The sequence below is a fragment of the Psammomys obesus genome, unplaced genomic scaffold, assembly GCF_907164565.1.
Source record: "Psammomys obesus unplaced genomic scaffold, mPsaObe1.curated_primary_1811, whole genome shotgun sequence".
NCBI lineage: Eukaryota > Metazoa > Chordata > Mammalia > Rodentia > Muridae > Psammomys > Psammomys obesus.
In genome coordinates, this window is record NW_026596120.1 from 17500839 (window position 1) to 17528080 (window position 27242).

At 45.9% G+C, this 27242-nt stretch overlaps 1 protein-coding gene across 3 annotated transcripts in view; it reads left to right on the plus strand.

Annotated features, from left to right (window-relative positions):
* The first annotated feature begins 2742 nt into the window (after positions 1-2742).
* Positions 2743-27242, plus strand: part of Usp4 (ubiquitin specific peptidase 4) — a 42422-nt gene continuing 17922 nt past the window's right edge. The window contains exons 1-13 of one of the 3 annotated variants that reach the window (XM_055629888.1): positions 2743-2901; positions 4603-4730; positions 8753-8883; positions 11299-11425; positions 14234-14379; positions 14510-14571; positions 17577-17717; positions 18517-18634; positions 19028-19201; positions 22096-22254; positions 23759-23983; positions 24803-24886; positions 25409-25503. In XM_055629888.1, the coding sequence (XP_055485863.1) occupies positions 2801-2901; positions 4603-4730; positions 8753-8883; positions 11299-11425; positions 14234-14379; positions 14510-14571; positions 17577-17717; positions 18517-18634; positions 19028-19201; positions 22096-22254; positions 23759-23983; positions 24803-24886; positions 25409-25503 (1691 nt within the window). In that variant the 5' untranslated portion in view covers positions 2743-2800. The other 2 variants (XM_055629890.1, XM_055629889.1) reach the window with 2 other exon arrangements.

A 27242-nucleotide genomic window follows, 5' to 3' on the forward strand; every position in this document is an offset into this window, starting at 1 on the left:
AGGTCTCATCAGCACTATAGGAGAGACACAGCCCAAGAACACCGGGCCTGGGATGTTCCCTTTCTCTCTGGGTAACTCCCCTGAGGTAAAGTGGAATCCCTGGCTATGCATAGGGAACAATTACTTTTTATTTTTTTTTATTATTCTCATTAGTTACATTTTGTTAATTCTGTATCCCAGCTGTATCCCTCATTCCCTCCCCAATCCCACCCTCCCTCCCTCCCTTATCACCTCCCTGCCCCTTTCCAAGTCCACTGATAGGGGAGGACCTCCTCCCCTTTCATATGACTCCGTTTTATCAGGTATTTTCAGGACTGGCTGCAAAGTCCTCCTCTGTGGCCTAACAGTACTGCTCCTCCCTTGGGAGGTAGGCAGGTCAAAGAGCCAGTCATTGAGTTCCTGTTAGAAATAGTCCTTGTTCCCCTTACTATAGGAAACCAATTGATTACTGAGCTATCACGGGTCACATCCGTGCAGAGGTTCTAGGTTTTATCCTCTCATGGTCTTTGGTTGAGTGTCAGGGAACAATTTCAAGACAGCCCAGAGTAAGGCAAAGTTAATGAACTTATAAAGGATTCACAAAGACAGGCTGAAGAACTGGCTCAGTAGCTAACAGTTCTTGCAGAGAACTCTAAGGATGGTTCTCAGCACCCTTATTAGGCAGTTTTCAACCTGTGGATAGAGACCCTTTTGGCATTCTTTTAAAAAACTCTTTTATTTACATTTCTTGTACCTTTTTCTCCCTTACCTCACCCCAGTCCCTTCCAATACCCAACACCAGGTAGGCAAAAGAAAGGGTTAGTGGTATAGGGGGCGTAGTTCTCTTAGCTGATTCCTGCTTGTTAAGATCATTGGGTTCCTTGAAGCCAGTCCAATCCTTGTTTCAGGAGATCTCCAACTTCTCGTCTCACAAGAGCAAGCAGGAGCAGCAAAGAGGAAGCAGGAGCAGCCTTATTCTCTCTCGGAGTCCCACTTTCTGGGCTCTGGTATTTATTCTCTCTCCAGAGTCCTCAGATTTAAACTATCTGCAGCTGGCAAAGGGCCCCTCTCAGAGCCCAAATAAGGCAAATAGTCTGCTGCTGTGAACCATCTGAATCAGTCCCACATCCCACACCTGGGACCAAAGCCAAAACCACGTTTCTATCCACAAGTTCCCTCTGGATGTCATGTATATCCTGCATATCAGATGTTTACATTATAATACATAACAGTAGTGAAATTACAGTTATGAAGTAGCAACAAAATAATCTTATGGTTGGGGGTCCCCACAACACGAGGAACTTTATTAAAAGGCTGCAGCATGAGGAAGGTTGAGAGCTCCTGCTCTAAGGGGTAAAACGCCTCTGGCCTTGGAGGGCCCCTGCATGCCTATAAACGTACGCAGGAGCACACACAAGCACAGACGATAAACACACATATTAAAATCTGCATTGTAACAGGCTGTAGGAAGACAAGGGAATGGGGTTATTTTTGGAGGGCTGCTAGAAACTAAGGGCCTGAACATGCTTGCCTAGCCCTATACAGTTGCCTATACGAAACGGTCGTATTTGCCTTATTGTTGTTTAAGAATAGGATTTGCCTGAGAAGTGGAAACTCACCAGCTGCCTGGTTGCCTCCTTAATGAAGACTTACTTTTTCCTTCAGAAGAGCTGTGATTTTTAAACCTGTGTAGGTGCCATTGGAGAAAAGTGTTCAGGACACGCAATCTCCCCCGACCCCACAGCCAGGGTTTCTTTGTGTAGCCTTGGCTGTCCTGGAACTCTCTCAGTAGACCATCAGAGAGATCTGCCTGCCTCTGCCTCCAGAGTGCTGGGACTATGGCAAAGGCGATTACAGTCTAGCAGGACACTCGACCTTTGTTCCAGGAAAAAAATTAAAACGCCTGGACCTCATTCCTATCTCGGCTGCTATAGGCTTCGCTAGTTGCTACTACCCCTTGATACGGAGAGCTGGCAGGATTCTGGTGACAACTCTGTGTTTTGAGACGGGGTCTATTTCTGACAACTTTTTTTTTTTTTTTTTGCTAGGCGTGGTGGCGTATACATGTAATTCCAGCACTCTGGAGGCAGAGGCAGACGGATTTAAGTTCGAGGGCGGCCTGGTTTACAAAGGGAGTTTCAGGACAGCCACGTACTAGAAAGCCTGTCTCAAGTAAGTTTCAGTACCGTGTTTCTGTAAGGGAGAGCGCGTGCCACAGCGCCTGAGTCGGGAACAAAGGACAACTTCGAGGAGTTAGATCTTCTTCTTCTTTCGCTTTTACATGGATTCAGGGGATCAAACCCAATCAACCACGTCAACCACGGAGCCACCTCGTGGCCCCCACCGGGCAGTCCAGTTCCCGATGCGCCTGTGCACCCGGCTGCAGGGGCCGCCGAGGCAGTCAACGCAACCTCGCTTCTCGGCCGTCTTCCTGAAAGCGGGCCGAGTGGAAACAAGAAGAGCAAGGCGGCAGGTCCCCCGGACACAGGTTCAGCATCCGGACGACCCCCCAGGCCGGGATGGAGCGAGCGCCGGCGGGGTCGAGGCCGGCCTGACCTCTGGAGGGCCGAGGGCGGTGGGCGTCGGGAGCCGCGCACTCGCGGGTGGACGAGGACGGAGCCGCTCGGGCTCCGAGGCGGCCGCCGCCCGCCTGCTCGGGCTCCGGGGCCCAGCGCGGTGGGGGCGGGGAGAAGAGGCGGAAGCGGACGGCGGCGCCGGGCGCGCGCACGTGCGTGGTTACGTGCGTGCGTGGGCGCGGCCCATATAGCACGCCGTGCGCTAGGCGGATGTCCGGGCCGGCCGGGCCGGGGCGGCGGACGAGATGGCGGAAGGCCGAGGCAGCCGTGAGCGACCGGATGTGGAGACCCAGAAGACGGAGCTCGGAGCCTTGATGGGGACCACGCTCCAGCGTGGGGCGCAGTGGTGAGCGTCCGGTGTGCCCTCCCGCCGCGCAGAGCCTCGGGCCGGGTCGCTAGCCCTCGGGCCCGACCCCTTGCCTCAGTTTTAGGTAGAGGCGGGCCGGGGGCGGTGCCTGGAGTCTCTCAGAGTAGCTTGACAGCCGCCGCAGATGAAAGAAACCCCGAGAGCAGCTAGGGGACAGCGCTGACAGGTCTGGGGTTTGTCTCGGCCCATTCGGATTCCCAGGGGGCCGGCGGGGACAGGGACATAGAATGTGGGAAAAGGGGGAGTGCTCGGGTCGGCGGGAGTGGGAAGGTGGGAGAGCGCTTAACCACCGAAGAGGTGAGCGCTTGATGGTGACCTTGGGGGGAGGTGTCCGTGCCTTACAGACCTCCGTTCCTGAACAATTAAAACCGGAGTAGCAATTTGTGGCTTATGGCGCTCGGGGAGTTGAGAGAAGATCAGAACTAGACACTTTGTAACTTGTAAACTGCGGGACAGAATTCAAGGCCAGAAGCTGAGTAAAGAGCCCAGATTGTCACACATCGGGAACAATTGTAGCAGTAGTTAGATCTAGGGGTGGGAGAGGAGCCGAGCTTGAATCTTGGAGCAAAGTAGAAGATCTAAAGTGCCAAGATTTTTGCCAGGTATGTTGGCATATGATGTACTGTTTTGCAGGGGCTGGAGGTTTGCTGCAGTTTTAGGGCCGGTCTCCTACACAGTGAGCAGAACCCCTCCAAAAAAAAAAAAGTATAAGGTTTATTAGAGCAAATTAAATATGAGGTATCTTACTAGATTGTTAACTAGGAGGGATAGTACTCTAACCAGTAGTGGAGAAATCTGGTGGTGCTCCTGTGTACGAGTCAAAACTACGGTAGGTTTTCCATTGCTTATGACTACCGTGAACATTGAAAAAGAGAATAGAAATCACGTGGTTGGGGGTTAGGGTGCAGTTTAGGTATTGTTTTATGGTGTTTATATTGTGCTAGTGAAAGGCCAGAGGGACTTGAGAAATTATTCTGTAAGGGGATGAAAGATAAAGAATATTCAGCTGGTTGTGAATGTACACGCCTGTTGTCTTAGCCCCGGAGAGGCACGTTGCTGCCAAGTTTCGGGGTCAGCCTGACTGACAGAGTAAAGCCCTGTGTCCAAAAAAAAAAAAGTGCTGGTCGGGAATGCAATTGATAACATATACTAAGCATAATTTTACTTCTTAAATGATTGCTCATGGGCTGGAGAGACCACTCGGCAGTTAAGAACTCATTGTTCTTGCAGAGGACTTGACTTTGAGTCCTAGCACCTGTGTCGGCTGGCTCACAGCTCTCTGTATTCAGGCTTTAGGGGCATCGAGCTGCTCTGGCTTCCATGGGCACCTGTGCTCATACACATACTCAAGCGCATAATTAAAAATAAGATCCTGGCCTGGCAGTGGTGGCCTGGGCCTTTAGTCCCAGCACTCGGGAGGGTAGGGATCTCTGAGTTCAAGGCACCCTGAACAGATTGAGCTCCAGGACAGCCAGGGCTACACAGAGAAACCCTGTCTGGGAAAACAAACAAAAAAGTCATTTAAGTGGGAATTACACATTATCTTGGTGAAAAGACCGTAAAAGACCTACCTACTTAAGGTAGGCATGTAGAGGAAAAAAATTAAAGAAGAGCTGCAAAACTGAAAACTTCGGCTTTTTTTTTTTCTATATTTTATATTAAACTGTTGTTTCTCTCTAGGTATCTTATTGACAGCCGGTGGTTCAAGCAGTGGAAGAAGTACGTGGGCTTTGACAGCTGGGACATGTACAATGTCGGGGAACATAACCTGTTTCCTGGACCGATTGACAACTCTGGACTCTTTTCAGGTGCAGTAGCCGAGATTTTCTCTGTGTTCACAGGGGCCATAGTCTGAGGTAGTGTGTATCTGTACCATGGTGGACATCATGAACGTGTGACTTCCATGACGTGAAGAGATAGAAGTGTTCATTACGTCCGTAGTAGACATCTTTGCAGATTGTTAGGGAGTGGTTAAGCACCTTCCCCTGAATAACTACTTTTAACAAGAACGTGCCGTGTGTCACTCGGATCTGTGGCCTAAATGCTCAGGAAGATAAGATAACTCACTTTCTTATTTGTTTTGAGGCAGGGTCGTGCTACATAACTTGGATACGTAGCAAGTTTGTAGCCCGGAACTCTGTATGTACCCCAAGTGAGTCTTGAACTTAGTCTTCCTGAGCGTCGGGATTGCAGATGTGCAACACGACTGGTTGAAAGGAAAAATATATTTGTCTTCTCGTCTGTTGTTTTGTGGCGGTGGGTGGGGGTGGAATTTGAGAGTCTCTCTGTACTGCTCGTGCAGGCCTCAGGACTGATGCGGCCCTGTTAAACGGCCTCCCAGAGCCTCTGGGATTATAGGTATGAACGTCACCTGCAGAGTAGCACTTCTCATGCCCACCGGACTCCTGAGATGGATACGTTTTAGGTTTTGTTTTGAAGACTGTGGTAGTCTAGTCGGGATACCTGTGAAGTAGAACACTGAAGGTGTATTAAAGGTCAGCGGGCATGGCTGTACTGGCTGCATTTGTCATAGAAGTAGTGTAAGGAGAGGTGAAAGGTCAGTAGAGTTATGACCTCTGACCTCCTCACTGCCTATTAAGTGTTGAATTTACAGTCCTCAAACTCCTTTTGCAGCTTGATCACCTGATCCTCCCGACCCCATCTCTTAGGTACATAGGGTTAACAGGTGTGTATTACCACCACTGTTGGCTCTTTTTTTTTTTTTTTTTCCTTTTTGTCTTTTATTTTCTTCTTGAGACAAGATCTTATTATGTAACCCAGCTGGTCTGGATCTCACAGGGATCTGCCTGCTTCTACCTCATGAGTGCTACCTGTGCATGCTACCACACCTGGCTCCTCTTTACAAAAAAAAAATCAGCTGAGTTGCACCTTCCTGGCTCTACTGGTCTGAGGAGAACAGTGACTTATGCCATCCTTAGAGTAGGTGTTGATAGACAGGCTTAGCAGGGAGTACCCCTTATAGCTAGCAGGTGATGAGTCTTGGATTTTCCTCTCAGCGTGTTTCAGATATCTCTGTGATGGGTATAAAATGAATGTTTAACATGTTAAATATTGACTCTCCACTTCACACTGTAGTGTACATGTGAACCAAGAATTCTTAGGTGTTGGGGAGTGTCGCCTAGTGGTGGAGCACTTGGACTGACATACATGTAGCTTTAGGTTTGAACCATTGCGCTAGAGAACAGTAGTCAAATAAACAGGGCTCAGAGACAAAAGTATCTGCCTAGGGTATGCAAGGCCTTGGGTCTGATCCATAGAACTGCAGACCAGAAGTCACTTAACTAAGAATGCTACGGGCATGGTGTATTCACCTTTGACCCCAACACTTGAGAGGATGGGGCTGGAGAATTGTTGCAAGTTCAGACTGCCTGGGCTGTGTACTTCTTATTCTAGGCTAGCCTGGGCTGCAAGGAAGACATTATTTCAAAACACTTCCCCACTGTGGTAAATAACCCTTTGGTTCAGCCGGGCCTAGTGGGGCCCACCTTTATGTCCAGCACTCGGGAGACAGGCTGGTGGATAGTTCTGAGTTTGAGGCCAGCTTGGTCTACAGAGTGAGTTCCAGGACAACTAGGGCTCTGTTACACAGAGAAACCTTGTCAAAACAACAACAACAACAAAAAACCCCAGACAAACAAAAAAACCCGTGATTGAAAGTACTTGGCATATAGATCTGACAACCTGACTTCAATCCCAGGAATCCACAGAGTTGTCCTCTGACCTCCACCTATGCCTTGAGGAGTGAGCAACCCTCCCATTGCCCATATACTAAATAAGACTTAAACAACCTTAACACAAAAAGCCTAGTGTGTTCACTGAGGGTTTAGGGGTGTAGAACAGCAGCAGATCGTTTGTCTAACGTGCTTGATGTCCTAGTTCATTCCCAGCCTCCTTGAAAAAATAAACCAGCAACGCAGAAACCCTGAAAACAAAAAATACTGAATGACTCTCTTAGTGAAAGAGAATTCTGTTGTCAAATCCTATCCCACCCCCACTCCAGTTTTTCCTGCTATGCTGGGAATTGAGCTGAGAGCTCAGGGCATGGCTGATTGTTTAGAATGTACTCCACCCCCAACCCTCAGTGCCTCATTATTTGCCTTCTTAGTAAATGCTTCATATGTAGATGATGTGTGAGTTCATGCACTATCGATAGAAGTGTTATTGTAAGTATTCGTAATTCATAATCATTATTGTTTTTCGTTCTAATTTGTTTTGTTGTGTTTTTGAGACAGAGTCTTCCTATGCAGTCTAGGCTGGCTTTGAACTCTATATGTAGCCCAAGATAGTCTCAGTTTGCCTGAGTGCTGTGATGCCTGGCTTTTGTTTTTCTCTTTTCTGGGGAGGTACTTGGAGGTTGAACTTACAGCTTTGCTTTGCTTGTGAGGAAACCGCTCTGCCAGTGAGTTACAGCCAGAACTTATGCCTGCATTTTTGTTGGTTTTTTTTGTTTGTTTGTTTGTTTTTTTTGAGACAGGTATGTGTATCCTTGATCGTCTGGATACAGACCAGGCTGGCCTCAAACTCAGAGCTCTGCCTGCACCTGCCTCCACACGCTGGGATTGAAGTCATGTGCCGCCGCCCAGTTTGCAGTGTTTTATCATTGTTTCTCTCTTTAAAAATACCAGTCTAGGCTTATAATTAGCCATATTATGTTCATTGTGAATCTAGAAGTTTTCTTATTAGACAGGCAGTGGTGGTGAATACTTTAATCCCAGCACTCTGGAGGCAGAGCCAGGTGAATCTCTGAGTTCAAGGCCAAGCCTGGCCTGCAGAGCAAGTTTAAGACAGACAAGGACACACACACACCACACAAACCCTGTCTTGAAAAAAAAAAAAAAACAAAACTTTTCCTATTCAACTCAAGTTCTCAGATTTGACAGCAAGTACCTTTACCTGCTGAGCAATCTCCTTACCCATTTTCTCTGACTCTGTGGTGCTGTTTCCTCCCCGTAATCATAGCATTTGGGAAGACGGGAAGATCATCCTTGGCTATTTAGGGATTAAAGGTCATCCTTGGCTATATAAGGATCAAGGTCACGCTGGACTACTTGTGTCCTTCTCTCTCAAAAAAAAAAAAAACAAAAACAAAAAACACCAAAAATGAGAAATGGGTAGTAGAGAGGGGGATCTGGGAGGAGTTGGGAAGGGGAAAGAATATGACTAAAATACAGTATATGAAGAACAATTTTTCATAAATAAAATTGTACATTATATAAATTATATCTCATTTTTTTTAGAGTTACTTTCATCCCCCTTAAGACAGAGTCTCACTGTGTAGCCTTGGCTGTTCTGGACCTCCTATGTAGACTAGGCGGCTCCCAAATTCACAGAATCCACCTTCTCTGCCTCTCAAGTGCTTGGATTAAAGGGGTGCACAGCTGTGTCCACCTTCAATAAATTTGACTTCAAATGAAAAAAAGAAATGAACAAAGAGTTTTCTTTTCCCTCCATCCTTTCTTCCTTTTTTTTTTTTTTTTTTTTGGGGAGGGTAGAGTCTGGCTGTTACTCAAGCTGGCCTTGAACTTCAGGGCTCAAACAGTTCTTCCTCAGCTTCCTGAGTAGCCGGAACCACAAGGATGAACCACTGACTCTATCTCACTTTTCTTTCTAATTATAGGCAAAATGCAAGTGCCTCAAGAAACATGACTAGGATAAGAGTGGTCAGGTCTGCTTTGTGTTACGGCTAGTGACAGAAGTTTGGAATATTGTACTTGTTCCTATTGAATCTTTTCTTATGAAAAATACATAAGAATCTTGTAGAAAAAAATAACAAAACACTTTTCAGATGTGTGCCCATTTCATTTTTCAGATCCTGAGAGTCAGACCTTGAAGGAGCACTTAATTGATGAGCTGGACTATGTGTTGGTCCCAACCGAAGCCTGGAATAAGTTGATAAATTGGTATGGCTGTGTGGAAGGACAGCAGCCTATTGTCAGAAAAGTGAGTACACAAGTTAAGCTGCTAGGTGTGTGTGTGTGTGTGTGTGTGTGTGGGTTCTCCTTGATACATGGACTTCTGTTGATTTTTCTGTGGAGATGAATGTAGTTAAGTGGTTGAAAACAAGTAGTTGAGACTGTATTTTGTTTTTGAGGCAGGGTTTTCTGTATAACCCTGGCTGTCCTGGAAATTACTCTATAGACCAAACTGCCCTCAAACTGAGATCCTCCTGCCACTTTCTCCCAAGTGCTGAGATTAAAAATGTCACCAGCATGCTGGGCTTGAGACCTTGATTTTGTTTCCTGAGCCAGGATTTCTGTGTGGCCCAGGCTGGCCTTGTACTGGTCACCATCTGTCTCTTGAGGGCTGGAATTCTGGGCTGAGAGACTATTTCTAGGTTGTTTCTAGTTCTCTCTAGGAAATGAAGTGTGTGTGAGCACCTCAGGGTGTTAAGAGGCCTCCAGCCGCCAGAGCTGCCTGGAGCTTGGGATGCCCATAAGGACCCTTCAGCTGGGCCACGTGGGGGTAAGCTAATGTGTGCTGCTCTCCTGCCCAGCCCTGGGCATGGCCTAGGACTTCATATGTGCTAAGAAGTGTCCTGGCCCTGAGCTGTATCTCAAGCCTACTTTTCTTCTTTGAGACCGTGTCTTACTAAGTTATCCTGGCTAACCATCTCCCCTATGCTCGGGGGCCTGACCCTACTGCTAAGTAGTCAAAAATAGGTGTGTATGCACAGAGAAGATTAACTTCTCAAGGGCAGGCACACTCATGAGTCTAATATCATGTCCACTACCTTATCTCAGGTAGTTGCTTTTCTTCATGGAAAGGAATCACAGATGATATTTAGACAGTACATAAATTTCTTACTTTTCTTTGGGTATATGTTTTCCTGAGTAGGAGAGACTTTTTTTTTTTTTTAATTTATTTTATTTTTCAAGACAGGGTTTCTCTATGGCTGTCCTAGAACTCACTCTGTAGACCAGGCTGGCCTCGAACTCACAGAGATTTGCCTACCTCTGCTTCCCGAGTGCCTGGAAAGAGCTACATTTTTTTGTTTGTTTGTTTGTTTTTCAAGACAGGGTTTCTTGGGTTGGAGAGATGTCTCGGTGATTAAGAGCACTGTCTGCTCTTGCAAAGGTCATGAGTTTAATTCCTGGCAACCACATGGTGGTTCACAGCCATCTATAAAGTGAACTGATTTCCTCTTCCGGCAGATGTACATGCAGATAGAACACTCATATATACGCTAAATAAATAAAATTTAAAAGACAGGGTTTCTTTATGTAGTCTTGGCTGTCCTGGACTAGCTTTGTATACCAGGCTGGCCTTGAACTCACAGAGATCCATCTATCTCTGCCTCCCTAAATTCTGGGATTACAGACATGTGCCACTGCACCCAGCTAAGAGCTACATATCACTCCCCACCCCACCAGAGAGGGTTTCTCTGTGTAGCCCTAGCTGTACTGGACTCCCTTTGTAGATTAGGCTGGTCTCGAACTCAAAGAGATCTACCTGCCTCTGCCTCCTCGAGTGCTAGGATTCCAGGTGTGCACCACCAGGCCTGGCAAGAGCTGCATCCTTAAGGAGTCATTCATTATTCAAGATCAAAAACCACCACTACCACCAACCACCCTCTTTTTTTAAAAAAGACTTTCATGTAGTCCAGAATGGCCTCAAGCTTATTATGTAGCTCAGGATGACCTTGAACTCCTGATCTTTCTGCCTCAATATTCCTAGAGTTGAGATTAGTCTTGTGTCTCCATGCATGGCTTCAGGATCATCTATCTGTCTGTCTGTCTGTCTATCTGTCTATCTATCTATCTATTGCTAGTTTTAAATTTTGGGGATGGTTAAGGGACAAAGAACATTGTAGTCTTCTTCAGAGGTCTACAAATGCTGTCATTTTAGTCATGTAAACATTCTGCTAAAGATTTTACTATATTTTTTTATCCCTCTAATTTGATGAACCCTACAAGCACCAAAACAAGAGTTTTCTGTTAAAGCTGACCTTCTGAGACCTGCCTCTAGGGCTTGGGGTATCCATACAGATCTTTCTCTGGGTCTGTGAAGGTGTGCTTGATTTTTCATTACAGGGGGAAAATTGTAACTCCTGGGTCCTATGCTGATGAATTAAATCTACTTTCTAAAAACAAAGAAAAATTTGTTCTTCTTAGACCAAATGTGGGAATCTATCACTTGGAAGACAGAGGCAGATTTCTTTGAGTTCCAGGCCAGCCTGGTATTCAAACTGAGTTCTAAGACAGCCAAGGCTACATAGTGAGATCTTGTCTCAAAAACAATTCCTGAAGGAAACTTTTTCTTGAGAGGTTTTAGCCTTCTGTTGCTGAGCCATGTTGTCATCAAGACTGTCCAGGTGTCGAGCAGCGGCTCCTTCACCCTTGCCTCTTTTGCTCACAGGTTGTGGAGCATGGCCTATTTGTCAAGCACTGCAAAGTGGAGGTGTATTTGTTGGAACTGAAGCTCTGTGAGAACAGTGACCCCACCAATTTGCTAAGTTGCCATTTTAGCAAAGCAGACACCATTGGTAAGTAGCTGGCCAGGGCTCTGGGTTCTCTCACTGGAAAGAGAGTATAGGCTACTGTAAGTGACAGGAGGAAGTTCTTAACGCTTGTTACCAGACTGTGGTTGTCAGTGCTGACTTGGAAGTCTTTTTCTGAAGAACCAGACCTTCGAACTGTGTTCAATAGAACAGGACTCGGGCAAGCATGATGGCGAGAAAAGTAGCTCAAGCAGGCATGAAGTCAGTATGGAGCCGTGGATAACATCCTGTTTTTACCTCCTAAGTGCCAGGTTATATGATACTAGGGATTATACTCATAGTCTCAGAACAGAAACCAACCAAGCCAATAAAACAAACAGCCTCTACTCCTTGAGTTGGACATGGTGGCTAACGCCTGTAATCCCAGCACTTGGAGTGCAGAGACATGAGGATTTTGGAGGAATTTGAGGCCAGTATGGTCTTCCCTATTTCAAAGGGGGAAGTGAGGAAGGCAAGCTTGGGATATGGTTCAATAGTTAAGTGCCTGCTGTACAGGCATGAGGACCTGAGTTCGGATCCTAGCGCCTATGTGTGGTATGTACCTTTACTATATTTTTTTATCCCTCTAATTTGATGAACCCTACAAGCACCAAAACAAGAGTTTTCTGTTAAAGCTGACCTTCTAGGGCGTGGGGTATCCATACAGATCTTTCTCTGGGTCTGTGAAGGTGAACCTTCTTACTCGGGAATGTGAGATAAGCACGTAGATCCCTGAAACTCATTAGTCAGCAACTCCAGTTAAATCACTTAGCTTTTATATTCAGAGGGAGATCCTGTCTCAAATATAAGAAGTGATGCAAAGATACCTAAAGATGGCCTTTGGTCCCCACAAGCACACACATCCACACATACACTTGTGTATATACCCACATTACCAAGTCATATACCACACACAGAAAATACAACAGTTCTGGAGAGATGGCTCAACAATTAAGAGCACTGGATATTTTTTCCAGAGAACTTGGATTAGATTTTAGCCTCTACATGGCAGGTGGCAACCATCCTAGTTACTGCTTGGTTCCTGTGAAGAGACACCATGACCAAGGCAGCGCTTAGAAAAGAAAGCATTTCATTGGGACCTTGCTTACAGTTGAGAGGATTAGTCCATGATCATCATGGCAGGAAACAGACAGGCATGGTGCTGGAACAGTAGCTGAGCTTTACATACCGATCTGCAGGCGGCAGGCAGGCAGAGAGAGAGAATGAGCAACACTGGGTCTAGTGTGGGCTTTTGAAACCACCTAGTGATACACCTTCTCTAACAGGCCATACCTTCTAATCCTTTCCAAATAGTTCCACTAACTGGGGACCAAGCATTTAAGCATGTGAACCTATGGGAGCCATTTTCATTGAAACCACCACATCAACTTTTTTTTTTTTCTCATGTGCATTAGTGTGAAGGTGTCAGGCCCCTTGGAATTGGCATTACAGACAATTGTAAGCTACCATTTGGGTGCTGGGAACTGAAACAGGTCATTTGGAAGAGCAAACGGTGTTCTTAACCACTGAGCCATCTCTCTCTCCTCCACATCAACTCTCTTTAACTTCAGTCCCACAGAAGGATATCCTCCTCTAGCCTCTGAGGGTACTGAACACACATGGTGTACACGTATACTTGTAAGCAAAAAAGCATTCATACACATAAAAATCAGTTAATTAAAAAGAAAGCTTGCCATAGTCTGGGGGGTGGGATGAGGGTTTTGTTTGTTTGTTTTTGGTGGAGCTAGGCATCAGTCTCAAGACCCTTTACTACTGCTGAGCAAGCACTCCACCACTCACCCATCTCCTCAGTCTACTTTAACACCTCTTTTGAGATGAGGCCCTCTGTGTAGCCCAGACGCCCTCAAATGCATGATCCATCTGCATCAGTGTCTCCACTGCTAAACTGCAGGCTGCGTCACCACACCTGGCTTAGCGCTCATTTTTTTCATAACATTTTTAATTACAACTTAATTACCTCACTTCCCTTTTCCTCTCCGTACTCCAGCCCCTCCTGTGTTCCCTCCCTTAAATCTTTCCTGTGTCTTTTCCCACTTTCTCTAAAATTGATGAAATGAACTCAGAAGGCTGTGTCTGTATATTTTTGTGTGTGTCTAATGAAATAATGATCTTGGACCTAGCTAGCTTTTCCTTTTTTTTTTTTTTTTCCTTAGACAGGGTTTCTCTATGTAGCCCTGGCTGTCCTGGACTCACTATATAGACCAGGCCATTCTGGAACCCAGAGATCCTCCTGTCTCTTGCTTCCACAGTGCTGGGATTAAACGGGAGCACCGCCACCACCCGGCATTTGTTTGTTTTTCAAGACAGGATTTCTCTGTGTAGCCCTGGCCATCCTGGAACTTGCTCTGTAGATCAGGCTGGTCTCAAACTACCTGCCTTTGTGCTGGGATTAAAGATATGCAATACCACCACCCAGCTTCGAGTTTTCTGACTTCTTATATTGCTTTTCCTTCTCTCTCTCTTTTTTTAATTTTTTTCTTATTTTTGGATATGTGTTCATACCAAAGCTCAGGTTGACCTAAAACATTCTAGTAGCTTTGCACTTTATTGGAACCCTACACCTCAGCTTCCCAAGTGCTGGGATTGTAGGCAGGAGCCACTGCATCTGAGTCCTATGTTACTGCAGTGTGCTGCTTCTTACAAGGAGGTCTCTGGAGCATGCACAAGTTAAGGTCTGTGAGCAAACCTGCTCTAAATCTTCCATGAACATTTGAAGGAATGTGAAGATTGGTTTGCCTCAGCTATCTTTGTTTGGAGAGAGCCCTGAGTAGTGATGTTTTTCCTTGTTCCTAGCAACCATTGAGAAGGAAATGAGGAAGCTCTTCAACATCCCTGCAGAGCGGGAAACACGGCTTTGGAACAAATACATGAGCAACACCTATGAGCAGTTGAGCAAGCTAGACAACACTATCCAGGATGCTGGGCTGTACCAGGGTCAGGTAGGAGGGCCCAGGCCATGCCCAGACAGGCAGCTCTGACCAGGGTGCGTGTGACCCAGTCTTCTGGCAATAAGCTTGTCAGGAGTAAGGTGTGTTGTACTGTGCTTATTTGGTTTCCCCTTTCACTCAGGTGCTAGTAATTGAGCCCCAAAATGAAGATGGCACATGGCCCAGGCAGACTGTACCGTCAAAGTAAGTGAATCTTCTCTCCATGTACCTGGCTTGCAGCTGCAGAGAAAGGGGAAGAGAAAGGGGTTCTTTTGAATTAGATGGAAAATTGGTGTTTCACCCAAATCACAGTGTTTGAAGTGCCAGCCTTTAAGCAGTGTGCTTGACAGTTGTATAAGAGATACCTATCAGGGTCTCAACCAAGGACAGGAGGGAGAGGAAGAGAGGTGATCAGATCTGATTTTGCTACTTTGCCAAGAGTGACAGTTTTTCTTAAGCTCCTTTACTTCTCTACCTGTAATTTAGAGGCTTTGAGAAAGAAAAAAGAGCGTATGGTGAGGGCTTGTGTGGCTTAAAGGTGATGGTGGCTGGCTCGCACTCACTTCTGTCCTGTGGCCTGCTACGGATTACTGCTCAGCCACTAAACTTGGACTCCAAGCACAGTTACCTCAGGAGACATCCCTGTAGCTATGGAAGGGTGCACAGTCTTAGAAAGTTGTAGATGAAAGTGATTGCTCTTCTTCATGCTCTTCTGCATGGTGTAGTGCAGGGAATAACATTACTGTTTCCTGACCTGATGACAAAGAAGAGCCAGGTGTGGTGGGACATGCCTGTCATCCAAGCCTATGAGAACATCTTAGCAGGCAGAGGTAGGAGGAGGAGTTCAGATACGTAGTGTTGAAGGCTAGTCTGGTGTGTAGGAGACTGTATCTACAAAAACAAACCTGAGGCTAAGGTGATGGCTCAGCAGGTAAACTGCTTGTCATGCAAGCATGAAGACCAGCATTCACATTCCCAGAACCCACACCTGTGTTGGATGAGTGTTCTAGGCTGCCCATAATCCTAGTGCACAGGAAATGGAAATGGAGTCTCTGGAGCAAGCTGACTAGCCAGTCTAGCCAAAAGAGTGAACTTTAGTTCATTGAGGTGCTCTTCACCTTATGTTGAGGTAAAGAGCAATCAAGAAGACATCTAACATGAACCTCAGCTGCCATATGTACAAATGCACACATATGTTTTCCACACAAGCACTCATACATAAACACCCTATATGCATATCCTTAAAAAAAAAGTTGAAAAAAATATAAATTACCCTGTTGTCACAAAATGCCTTATCACAAGAACGTATTAATATGTTTTATAGGTGTGATTACATTAACTGAAATCGGGAGCCTCTTGAGGTGGACCCATTATAATCACAAGGCTCCCTGTAAGTGATGTGGAAGGAAGGCTGGAGAGTCATAGTAGCTGTGAGACAGAAGCTGAGTCAAAGCAGTGGAACTTGAGAAGAGCTTTACTGGCTTTGAGCCAAGAAATGTGGAAAGCCTCTAGGAGAAACTAAAGTCTCTACAAAGGACACTTTGACTTTAACTCAGAACTCCTTTGGATTTTTAAAATTATTTTATGGGTATAAGCATTTTGCTTGTATGTAGGTCTGTGTATTATGTGTGTGCCTGGTGCCTGTGGATGCTAGAAGAGAGTGTTGGATTCCCTGGACAAGAGTTACAGGTGGTTGTGATCACCATATGGATGTTGGGGACCTGAGTCCTCTGCAGGAGAAACAAGCACTCTTACTCATTTGTCTGAGCCATTTCTTCAGCTCCTCCTTTAGACTTCACTTCAGTAATTTTGTGATAATCCATTTGTGTTGTCTTGAAGCCCCGAGTTAGTAGAAATGTGTGACAGCAGCAGGGAAACAAATCGAAAAATTCAAACTAGATAGCTCTCCCTTCTTAACTAGAAGTGCCACAGAACACAGAGAAAGTAAACCCCCAAACTGTGAACCGTTTGGGGGCAGTGTTTCTTAACCTTTGGGTCGCAACCCCTTTTGGGGTTGGATGACCCTTTCACAGCAGTCACCATGTAAGACAATCAGAAAACATGGGTATTTACATTACATTATGATTCATAACAGTAGCAAAATTAAAGTTATGAAGTAGCAAGGAAAACAGTTTTGTGTTGTGGGGGGGGAGGACACCACAGCATGAGGAACTGTGCTAAAAGCTTATAGTGTTAGGAAGGTTGAGAACCACTGCTCTAGGGAAAACATTCCAGGTGGCTGGCTCCTGGCCTGTGAGGTTGGTAACCCAGCAGAGGCAGCTGGCTTCTAGCCTGTGAGGTATAGTTGGTAACCCAGCAGAGGCAGGCTGGCTGCCCTGGCCTGTGAGGTTGATAACCCAGCAGAGGCAGCTGGCTGCCCTGGCCTTGCACCACTTTGTCTTCTTAGCTCTGCTTCTCCCTGTCTGGCCCACATTCTGAGACCAAAGAATTTCTACTAAGGGAGATGGCTTTTGGAAAATAGCAGTGCCCCCTTGAGATTCCATGGAGGCCTGAGTCTCTTGGTAAGGTGTGATTGGTCGAGAGTGAGCATAGGCTGGAATTCCTGAGGCACATTCCTTTTCTTGATCTCCTGTGCAGTGTCCGACACTGTTGGACATGGGAGTACAGCCAATCTGTTGGGTCAGGAAATGAGATCAGTGTGTCCACTGATTTATAAGCAATATAGACAAAACTAAGGGAGAGAATGTTTTAGTCCTAGAATTTAGGATGAGGCAGATTTAACCTGGCCCTTGAGAGAGAGTGTGTCTCTTCATGTGTGTAAATGCAGGCACACACATGCTAGAGGATGTTTGTGAGGGTCAGAGGTCAACGTCAGATGTCAGTCCCTGCCTTCCACCTAGTTTGAGACCGAGAACTCTCTTGCTGTTTGCTGCTGCCTGCTCTAGCATAGCTGACCTGAGCCTGGCACATAAGCTTCCAGCAGCTCTCCTGTTCCCACTTCACAGCTCCTGGAGTAGAAAGACAGGGCTTCTGCATGTTACATAACTGAGAATGGGAATGCTTCTTCCCTCTCTTTTCCTCTTTCAATGTAGACCAGACTGTCCTCAAGCTTTCTGAGTTTGGGGGTCCAGGTATGAGCTGTGAGGTACACCTAAGAATATTTGTTTATTGAGAAGAGACCTAAGGCAATGAATAGGGCCTGTACTTTCCAAAAAGTCAGTGGTGTTGTTTTTCCTTCTCTCTCCCAGATCAAGCACTGCATCTAGCAGAAATTTTACTACCTCTCCAAAAACATCCGCAAGTCCCTATTCCTCAGTGTCTGCCTCTTTCATTGCAAATGGTGATAGCACTAACACTTCTGGGATGCACAGTTCCGGTGTCAGCAGGGGGTAAGAACAGGCCCTTTTACTTTGCTTCCCTTCCCTCTGAGTCCTTCCTTTCTCAGGAGTACCTGGACTCTCATCTGTGGCTAAAATAAAGCTTGTGGGATTAGAGCTTCCTGTGAGAACGCGCTGCATGTGATTTTTCACTCCATTTCCTACCTGCAGTAAAGCGTGCCTCCTACTTCTGACTTGTCACTTGTCCTTTTGCTGTCTGGTGTTTTCTCCAGTTGAAGCCATTGATAATCTTGAGGGCAGGGTGGCTGGTGTAGGGAGATCATAACATTTGTGAAGGGATGGGCTGGTCAAATGGCAGCTATAAGGGGACTGTTCTCAGTTCTGACAAAACCCTGCTTCTCCTCTCCATGCATGCTAGGAACATGCGGCACTAAACATAGGCTAGAAGAGAGTGAGCAGAGAGAGAGTGGATGAACACTAAGGTCCAGTCAAGGCTGGAGTGGCCTAGAGGATGGTGGCACATGCAAGCTCTTGATCTTGGTACCTAAAATACTCCTTCCTGAAATCATCTGATAGTTAGCCTTCTAGAATTATATAAAATTAGTCACCAAAATCTAAAAGAAGAAAATTCAAATAGCATTTCTCCCTTTAAGGCTATACTTACCACCTGCTAACATGTCAAGTAAAGGCAGAGGGGGAGGCCTGGAGGACCAGGTGAGGTGGGGAACATTGACAAGGTGAGATTACGACCAGATGCACATTCTGGAGGCCCAAGCAGAACTCCGAAAGTCATCCTAAGGCCATATGTACAGCACTTGCTTTCATTGCTGATGTGGGTTATGTTTTTCAGTGGATCTGGCTTCTCTGCTTCATATAATTGCCAGGAGCCCCCGTCGCCTCATATACAGCCTGGCCTCTGTGGACTTGGAAACCTAGGGAACACCTGCTTCATGAACTCAGCTTTGCAGGTAGGCCAACTAAATAAAACTCTGCATCTTTTTGTTGTTGTTTTGGAATTTTTGCTTTGTTTTTTGTTTTTGTTTGTTTTTTGAGACAGGGCTTCTCTGTGTAGCCTTGGCTGTCCTGGACCTGCTTTGTAGACCAAGTTGGGCTCGAACTCACAGTGATCCATCTGCCTCTGCCTCCTTGAGCACTGGGATTAAAGGCATGTGCCATCATGCCCGGCTCTGGTATGGTTCTATATATCTGCAATTCTAGTACTTGGAAGGTTGTGGCAGGGGGATTGCCAAGAGTTTGAAACCAGTCTTGTCTAAGAGTATGAAACAAAAAGAACTTGGTTTGTCTTTTGTGTCTTCATGCTGTCTGGAAGGGCTGTAAGCGCTGGTTGTGTTCTGTTTCAGTGCCTGAGCAACACTGCTCCGCTGACCGAGTACTTTCTCAAAGATGAGTATGAGGCCGAGATCAACAGAGACAACCCTCTGGGGATGAAAGGGGAGATTGCAGAGGCCTATGCAGAGCTCATCAAACAGATGTGGTCTGGAAGGGATACTCACGTGGCACCACGAATGTTCAAAGTAGGTTGAATATATTACCTTTTTTCTCAAAAGAAAGGATTGTTTTTTTACATTTGTGTGTGTGTGTGTGCGCGTGTGTGCGCGCACTTACATGCACTTGTGCACACATGTGTGTACCATACCACAAGGGTACAGGTCAGAGGACAACTTGCAGGAATTAGTTCTCTCTACCATGTAGATCAGGCTTGGAGGCAAGCATCATCTGCGGAGCCTTCTTCTTAAACTCCCTTGTCCGTTTTTGAGGGAATGGCTTATAGTATACTAAGGCATCCTGCTTGCATTTTGAAATTCAGGTAGACTGTAAGGGGCCCGCAAGATAGCTCAATAAGTAAAGGCAAGCCTAATGACCGAAGTGCAGTCCCTGGAACCCATGTTAAAGTAGAATGAAATAATTAACTCTACAGAGTTGTTCTCTGACCTCTGTCTTATCCTGTACTGTGGCACTCAAAACTCATACTAAAAGAAAAAAAGTATGCCAGATAGTGGTGCTGCACTCCCTTTTTTTTTTTTTTTTAAGATTTATTTATGTATACAGTGTTCTGCCTGCATGTACATGTACACTTCAGAAGAGGGTGCCAGATCTCATTACAGATGGTTATGAACCACCATGTGGTTGCTGGGAATTGAACACAGAACCTTTGGACGTGCAGCCAGTGGTCTTAACCTCTGAGCCAGCTCTCCAGCCCTGGTGGTACACACCTTTAACCCCACACTCAGGAGGTAGAGGCAGGCGGATCACTATGAGTTCGAGGCCAGCCTGGTATACAGAGTGTGTTCCAGGACAGCCTAGGGTTGTATAGAGAGACCCTGTCTAGAAAACCAAACTAACAAACAGAAGGCACATTCTCAGCCTTGAGGTTCATCAGACTCTTCTTTCACTCAGTGAGAGAGTGGGTTTCTTTGGGGGGGATGTTTTGGGGAGTTTTTGGTTGGTATGGTTTTGCTTTTTTTTTTTTTTTTTTCTTTCAATTTTTTGAGACAAGGTCTTACTCTGTAGCCCTAGGTATTGTGGAACTCACTCTACAGAGCAGGCTGTCCTCAAACTCCTAGAGATCCAGCTGCCTTTGCTTCCCAAGTGCTGGGATTAAAGACGTGTGCCACCAGGCCTGTCTCAGTATTGTGGTTTTTGTTTGCTTTCTTTTTCAAGACAGGGTTTCTCTGTGTAGCCCTGGTTGTCCTGGAACTCACTTTGTAGACCAGGCTGGCCTCAAACGTACAGAGAGCCACCTGCCTCTGCCTTCTAAGTCCTGGGATTAAAGGTGTGAACCGTTACACCTGGCCTAGTACTGTGTTTTAGACTAGACTGTAAAAATTTAGTTTTAACTGTTAAAGTGATATGAATGTCATTCCTAAGTGATTTGATCTGGAATTCTGTATACCTGTGCTCTCATTAGGACCTCAAAAGTCAGGGATAGATTCATATTTTCAGATGTAATGTAGGTAATGTGAAAGGCAATTCTGTTGTGTTTTCTTTAAGACAGGGTTTTTCTTTATAACCTTGGCTGTCCTGGTCTTGAACTCAGAGATCCACCTGCCTCTGCCTCCTGAGTGCTGAGATTAAAGGCACGTGCTACCGCTGCCCAGAAAGGCAATTCTTATTCTTTTCCCCCAGTGAGGAAATTTCAAATGGTTGGTTAATATCGAAGACTCTCTTTCATCTTCTTGGTCATATTAACCCCTGAGAAATATAAGTCAATAACTGTATAAGAAATCATAAAAAAACACTAGAATTAGATGGCAGCACACTGCGTTCATTCCAGTACAGACAATTTACAAATCGCATTTTGGGGTAGTTTAGTGCTTTTTTTACTGATGGACACAGTTAATATGTGCACTGTCTGGTAGTAGCCATTAGCCCAGGTGCTACTGAGCACTTGTAATGTGGTTAGCATGATCAAGACTCTGAACTAGAGGGCTGGAGAAATGGCTTAGCAGTTAAGAGAACTGGCTGTTCCAGATTTGAGTCCCAGCACCTCCTTGGTGGCTCACAACCATTTGTAACTCCAGTTCCAGGGATTTCAAAGCTGCATTTGGCCCTCCTTGGGCACCACATAGGCACATGGTACAAAACCAAACATACAGGCAATACATCCATAGACAGAAAGTTATAATTTTACCAGAGAGTCTCAATTGTATATTGTGATAACTTTTTCCTTGGTGTTATGGATGTGACAGGACTTTGCACATGCTGATTAAGTGTAGTTGAGCTCTATTGAAGCTCCTGCATTTATTTTCAGCCTCTTTAAATGTAAATAACCTCTCAATTAGTGGCTAAAGTATTAGACAACACAGATACAGAACAGTGCTTACAATCAGGTTTTAGGCTGTTTCTGGGAAGCATATTACAAGAGGCTCTGGCCCATCCCTGGAGTTTCTGGTTGGGTCTGAGTGGGGCCCCTTAGCATTCGTTCTGAGACGCTCCCAGGAGCTGCTGCTGCTGACTGGGAACTACATTTCAAGGATGGTGGTGAGAGCATTATAGTCAGATCTAGGGATGTGGGGGCTGTTTTGTGTAGGACTCCCATATTTGATGCAGGTATTGTTTCTAAATTCTATAATTTAACACTGAACCACAAAAGGACATTGAAGTGGGTGCATATCACTACTTGGATATATCAACTGGGAATGCCTCCCTTCCCTCTGTTAGGATAATGACCTGATTTCAGGCCTGTGTTTTTGTTGGCCCTCTGACCTGAGTTGTTTCTCTGGTGGGCCCATTGGCCTCGGTGTGGTTCTTGAGTTAGTTGAACTGTCATTGCCCAGGTGAAGGTTCTTATGTTCCAACTGACTGTAAAGCTATAGTTGTGAGCAGGGCCCCTTCTGGCATTACTTGTTCGCTCTTTTCCTTCTGTACTATTTTATTATATCTCCTGATGGAGTTGCTTTTGTTGTAGACACAAGTGGGACGTTTTGCCCCTCAGTTTTCTGGCTATCAACAACAAGACTCTCAGGAGCTGTTAGCCTTTATTCTAGACGGATTGCATGAAGACCTGAACCGAGTAAAGAAGAAGCCCTACCTGGAGCCAAAGGATGCCAACGGGCGGCCAGATGCGGTATGATATTGAAGCTGTCTGCACAGTATCCCAAAGAGACTTCCTTCTATTGGCAGCATGGGAACAGTCTTCTGGTGTTGGGGTTAGTGCCAGGGCCCTGGTTGCCTCTTAATTGTTACTCATGACAGGGATGCATTCCTAGTCAGAAGGGAGCTGACTCTAGTTGCCTTTTCTTCTTGCCCAGTGCTCCAGATCAACCCCCCAGAGCTTTCTGAGTACTAGACAGGCACTCAACCTCTGAGCTACATCCCAGTGCAATTGTAGCTATTTCCTCAGGTTTCAAGTGAGTTAGTTTGTTTAGTATTTTATTGACAAGCCACGAGTGAAAAAAAAAAAAAAACAAAAAAAACTTTAAAATGTTGACAGCGTGCTCTTAGCATTGTCACTGCTCTTTATAGTTCATCCAGTTTTTATTTATTTATCTGTGGTACTGTGGTAAATCTCCAACTTCACTCTTATCGGGCAAGTTCTGTATTGTTGGGCTATATTTATAGCCTACCTATAGTCTTTAATCTCAGACACAGCCTTACTAAATTGCTCACGGTGGTCTTGACCTCAGCCTCCCACGCAGCCAGGGTTACAGCCCTGTGCTACCAGGCCCAGTTTGTTACCAGACAGGATCTCATTAGTAGTCTAGGCTGGCATTAGACTGTGTAACTGAGGGTACCTAGAAATTTTGAGTCTTTTGCCACCAGAGCACTAAACTAGCCTCTTCTCTCCTTGATTATTAAAATATCTCATTAAAACTAAATTTAAGATTTACGTACTTGTTGTCTTGATTTTTCTGGTACACATAAGGGGAATTTAGGAACCCTGTTGCATCGAAATAATTGATGTGAATGTTTGAAAGTAGCACTCAAATCTTAAAAAAACATGAGTTAAAGCTGGACGCAGTAGCACACACTGCGTTCCCAGCATTCAGAGAGGCAGAGGCAGGCAGATCTCTGTGAGTTCAAGGCCAGTCTGGTCTACAAAGTGAGTCCAGGACAGCCAGGGCTACACAGAGAAACCAAAAAAAAAAAAAAAAAAAGAGGAAAACAAACAAAAAATCCCCAAAACACGAGTTAGCTTAAATATACCATTTATTAAAATGTCCCCCAAGGCTGAGAGGATCTCTGTGAGTTGCAGGCTAGCCTAGTCATTAGAATAAGCTTCAGGACAGCCAGGGCTACACAGAGAAACCCTGTTCTAAACAACAACAGCCACCACAAATCTCCCTAAGGGCCTTTAGATCATTGGACACAAAAGGATTGCTCTATCCTCAATTGGATCTGTGTGCCTGTGGTGTTCTCAGGAGCCCTTACTCTCCATAGATTCTCTGTTGACAAAGTTATGGGTATTGGGTATAGAGCTAGCCTGTGGTGGGAGTATGATACACTAAAAGCTCTTGGCTGTTCATAGTCTACGTTCTGGTCCATCTCAGTGTTTGTTATAAAACATTCTGGATTCAGGGAAAAGGACAGATGTTGAGAATCTCCTACTTAATCCTTCTTCTTTCATCCAGGTGGTAGCAAAGGAAGCCTGGGAAAATCACAGGCTGAGGAATGATTCTGTGATTGTGGATACTTTCCATGGCCTTTTCAAATCTACTTTGGTTTGCCCAGAATGTGCTAAAGTTTCTGTGACCTTTGACCCATTTTGCTATCTAACTCTCCCACTGCCTTTGAAGAAGGATCGAGTTATGGAGGTCTTCCTAGTTCCTGCTGACCCTCAGTGCAGACCTATCCAGGTAACAGAATCCTCTCTTTCATAACGGCCTTCACTGAGTGGGCCCTGGTCCCTAATGACGCTGCTTTCCGTCTGCTGCATGGGGACCTCCATCAACCATTCCTGGGTCCCCTTGGGTGTAGTCTGAGTGTGTGCACCCTTGGCCGCTGTCAGACCTTTGTGTAAGCCCATTATTTAGGACCTGTTTGTGAAGGTCCTTGGGATTTCTCTGTCACTTTCCCATCATGCACCTGTAGTAATCTGGTTTATCTGCTAATAGTCCTTGAATGTTGGGGAGGATGCAGTAGAGGTTCTCTAAGTTGGTCTTCAAATCGGGTAGGAGAGCCAGCCAGATGAGGGTGGTGGGCAGTGGGTCTCCATGCCCCATTCTGCGGGGGGCAAGGAGATACCTTCTGGGTGTGGTGGCGGGTGCACACATTTCCGCCCAGCACTCACGGGAGGCAAGGGCAGCTAGAGCAGATACCTGGGAGATTGAAGCCTGTGCACGGCTACACAGTGAAGCTCTGTCTTAAAAAAAAAAAGGAAGGAAAGTGACACATAGTATTAAATGGCGGTTTTTATGCTTTTAACATTTTTTTTAAAAGGAAATAGTGACCTAATCCAAAAAGTAAAGGGTAAACAAAAACAATATTTGGGGGGAAAGAAGGTGATTGAGTGTTGCAGCTATGCTAACACTAAAGACTGGCTGTGTCAGCTGGCTGCATGACTCATGGGCCATGCACTGCCTCTGGAAGAGTCCTTGTGTCCCCACAGTGTGTCCCAGGTAATTTCCTATCTCTTCTGAAGTACTCCTGTCATCTTTGCTGTTTCTCTTTTGCAGTACCGTGTGACAGTGCCATTGATGGGGGCCATTTCTGACCTGTGTGAAGCACTCTCCAAGCTGTCTGGCATCGCTGCAGAAAATGTAAGGCGGAGTCTTTGCTGGCCCTCGACACCGTGAAGTCACTTTATGGCCTTTGGAGTTTCCCCTCAAACTCTTTGGGAGTGTGATCATTGGTCTATGTCTTGGATACCTCACCACTCCTGGCCATGCTCATGATCCCTTCCAGCACAGGAAGGGATCTTCTTCCACTGTGATAGTGCTGCCGGAAGGAGAAGAGTAGGGCTCTGCTTTCATCGCTGTGTGCTGTGGGGGCCATGGAGACTAGCTCTGCAAAGCCCCTGGGGTTTGTAGGCAGTGACCGGTCTCTGGTCAGCACTCACTTCTCTTCATTTCTAGCACTTGAGGGCAGGTGTTCCCAACGCAGCCATTGCTGCTAACTGCCCGGCTGCTCCTTCAGATCCTGGCCCTCTCCCTGGGACCCCTCACATGTTGGTTCTCCGCAGGTTCTCTGAGCACAGCATTTTTACCCTTTATTTCTGGGTTTTAATCAGTGAACAGGAGCTCTGTGAGCCATCCTGTCATCTTTCTGTACTCTATTCTTAGATGGTGGTCACCGACGTATATAATCACCGATTCCACAAAATTTTCCAAATGGATGAAGGGTTAAGCCACATCATGCCTCGAGATGACATTTTTGTGTAAGTACTTAGCAGTTTCTGATACATGATCAGGGGAAACATTTTGGAGGCTTTGCCTTGTTTGCCAGGCGCTCATGTGTATCTGTCCTAGTACCTGGCTTCGAGGTACATGTTCAGGAGACAGGACATCTGTCAGTACTAGAACCTTTTGGCCCCACAGAGTCCTGCACAAGCACAGCTTTGTCAATAGTTTTAGTTTGCTAAGAGAACTAATTCAGTGGCTCTGCTGTCAGAGGCTCCTTGTTCAATCAGTGCCACAGCTGACCAGGAGGTGGTGACACACACCTTTAGTTTCGGCATTTGGAAGGCAGAGGCAGGTGGGTCTCCCGAGTTTTAGGCCAGCCTGGTCTATGGAGTGAGTTCTAGAACAGGACAGCATGTGTGAGAAAGTTTTTGAAAGAAAGATTGTACACATGCCACAGTGCTCATGTGGAGGTCATAGGACAGCATATGAAAGTCAGTTCTCTACTGCCACAGGAAATGTCCTGGGCATAGAACTCGGGTAATCAGTCTTGACAGCAGCAGGGTGTATTCACCTATGGAGCTACCTCCCATCTCTTTTTCTTTTCTTTTTTTGAGATAAGATTTCTCCGTGTAACAGCCCTGGCTGTCCTGGAATTTGTAGCCAGGCTGACCTTCAACTCACAAAGATTCACCTGCCTCTGCCACCTGAGAACTGGGGTTAAATGCCTGTATCATCATGCCCAGCTTCCTCTTTCTTTTCATTTTTTAATAATTATTTTACTTTATGTTTGTTGGTATTTTGGCTGCACTTATGTGTGTACCTCTGGTGCCCTCAGAGGCCAAAAAAGGGTGTTGGATCCCCCGAAAGTGGACTTACAGACAGTTGTGAGCCACCATGTTTTTAATTACTGAACTATCCCTCTTGCCCCCCACACCCCTCCTCCTCCTTTTGGTGGGGGAATCAGCCCAGGTTGGCTACAGCATTTCTTCGTGTAGTCCTGGCTGGCCTGGAGCTCACTCTACAGATCAGGCTGGTCTCAAACTCAGAGACCCACCTGCCTCTGCCGCCCAAGTGCTTGGATTAAATGTGTGTGCCACCACCACCACCTGGCACCTTCTAACTTCTGAGATTGTAGGTGTTTGCTCCCACAGCCAGCTCCATAAGTTCCTGACTGTAATCCCTGAATATGGTCTGTCTCAATTCTGAAAACCAGTGTTTACATATACCTAACCTAAGGGCAAGTGAAGCATCTTTCTGGAAAGCAGACGATCACCAACTAAGGAGGTTTTTAGAGGACTTGGACCAGTCCAAGGGAAATGAAATTATTTTAAAAGTGAATTGATTTCAAAGGGCAAGAGAAGGGTGGCAGAAGGGCATCACTGAGATGGCTTAGCAGGCAAAGGTGTGTCCACACAAGGCTGAAGACCTGAGTGTGACTCCTGGGATCCACACAGTAAAGGAGAGATCCGACTCCATGGAGTTGTCCTCTGACCGGCACATACATCACATGGACACACAAGCACTTGCACACACACGCACATACACATTTGCAGGGCTGGAGAGATGGTCCAGTTAATCAGACATTTTCCACACGAGCATGAGGGCTTGAGTTCAGATTCCCAGCACCTGTGAAAATAGCTGGACATGGTGGTACATGCCTATAATCCCAGTGCCAAGGAGGTAGAGGTGGGCTTTCTGGCCAGTGAGTGTTTATCTGTGGTGAGCTCTAACTTCAGTAACAGACACTGACTCAAAAAGTCGGGAGTGGCTAAGC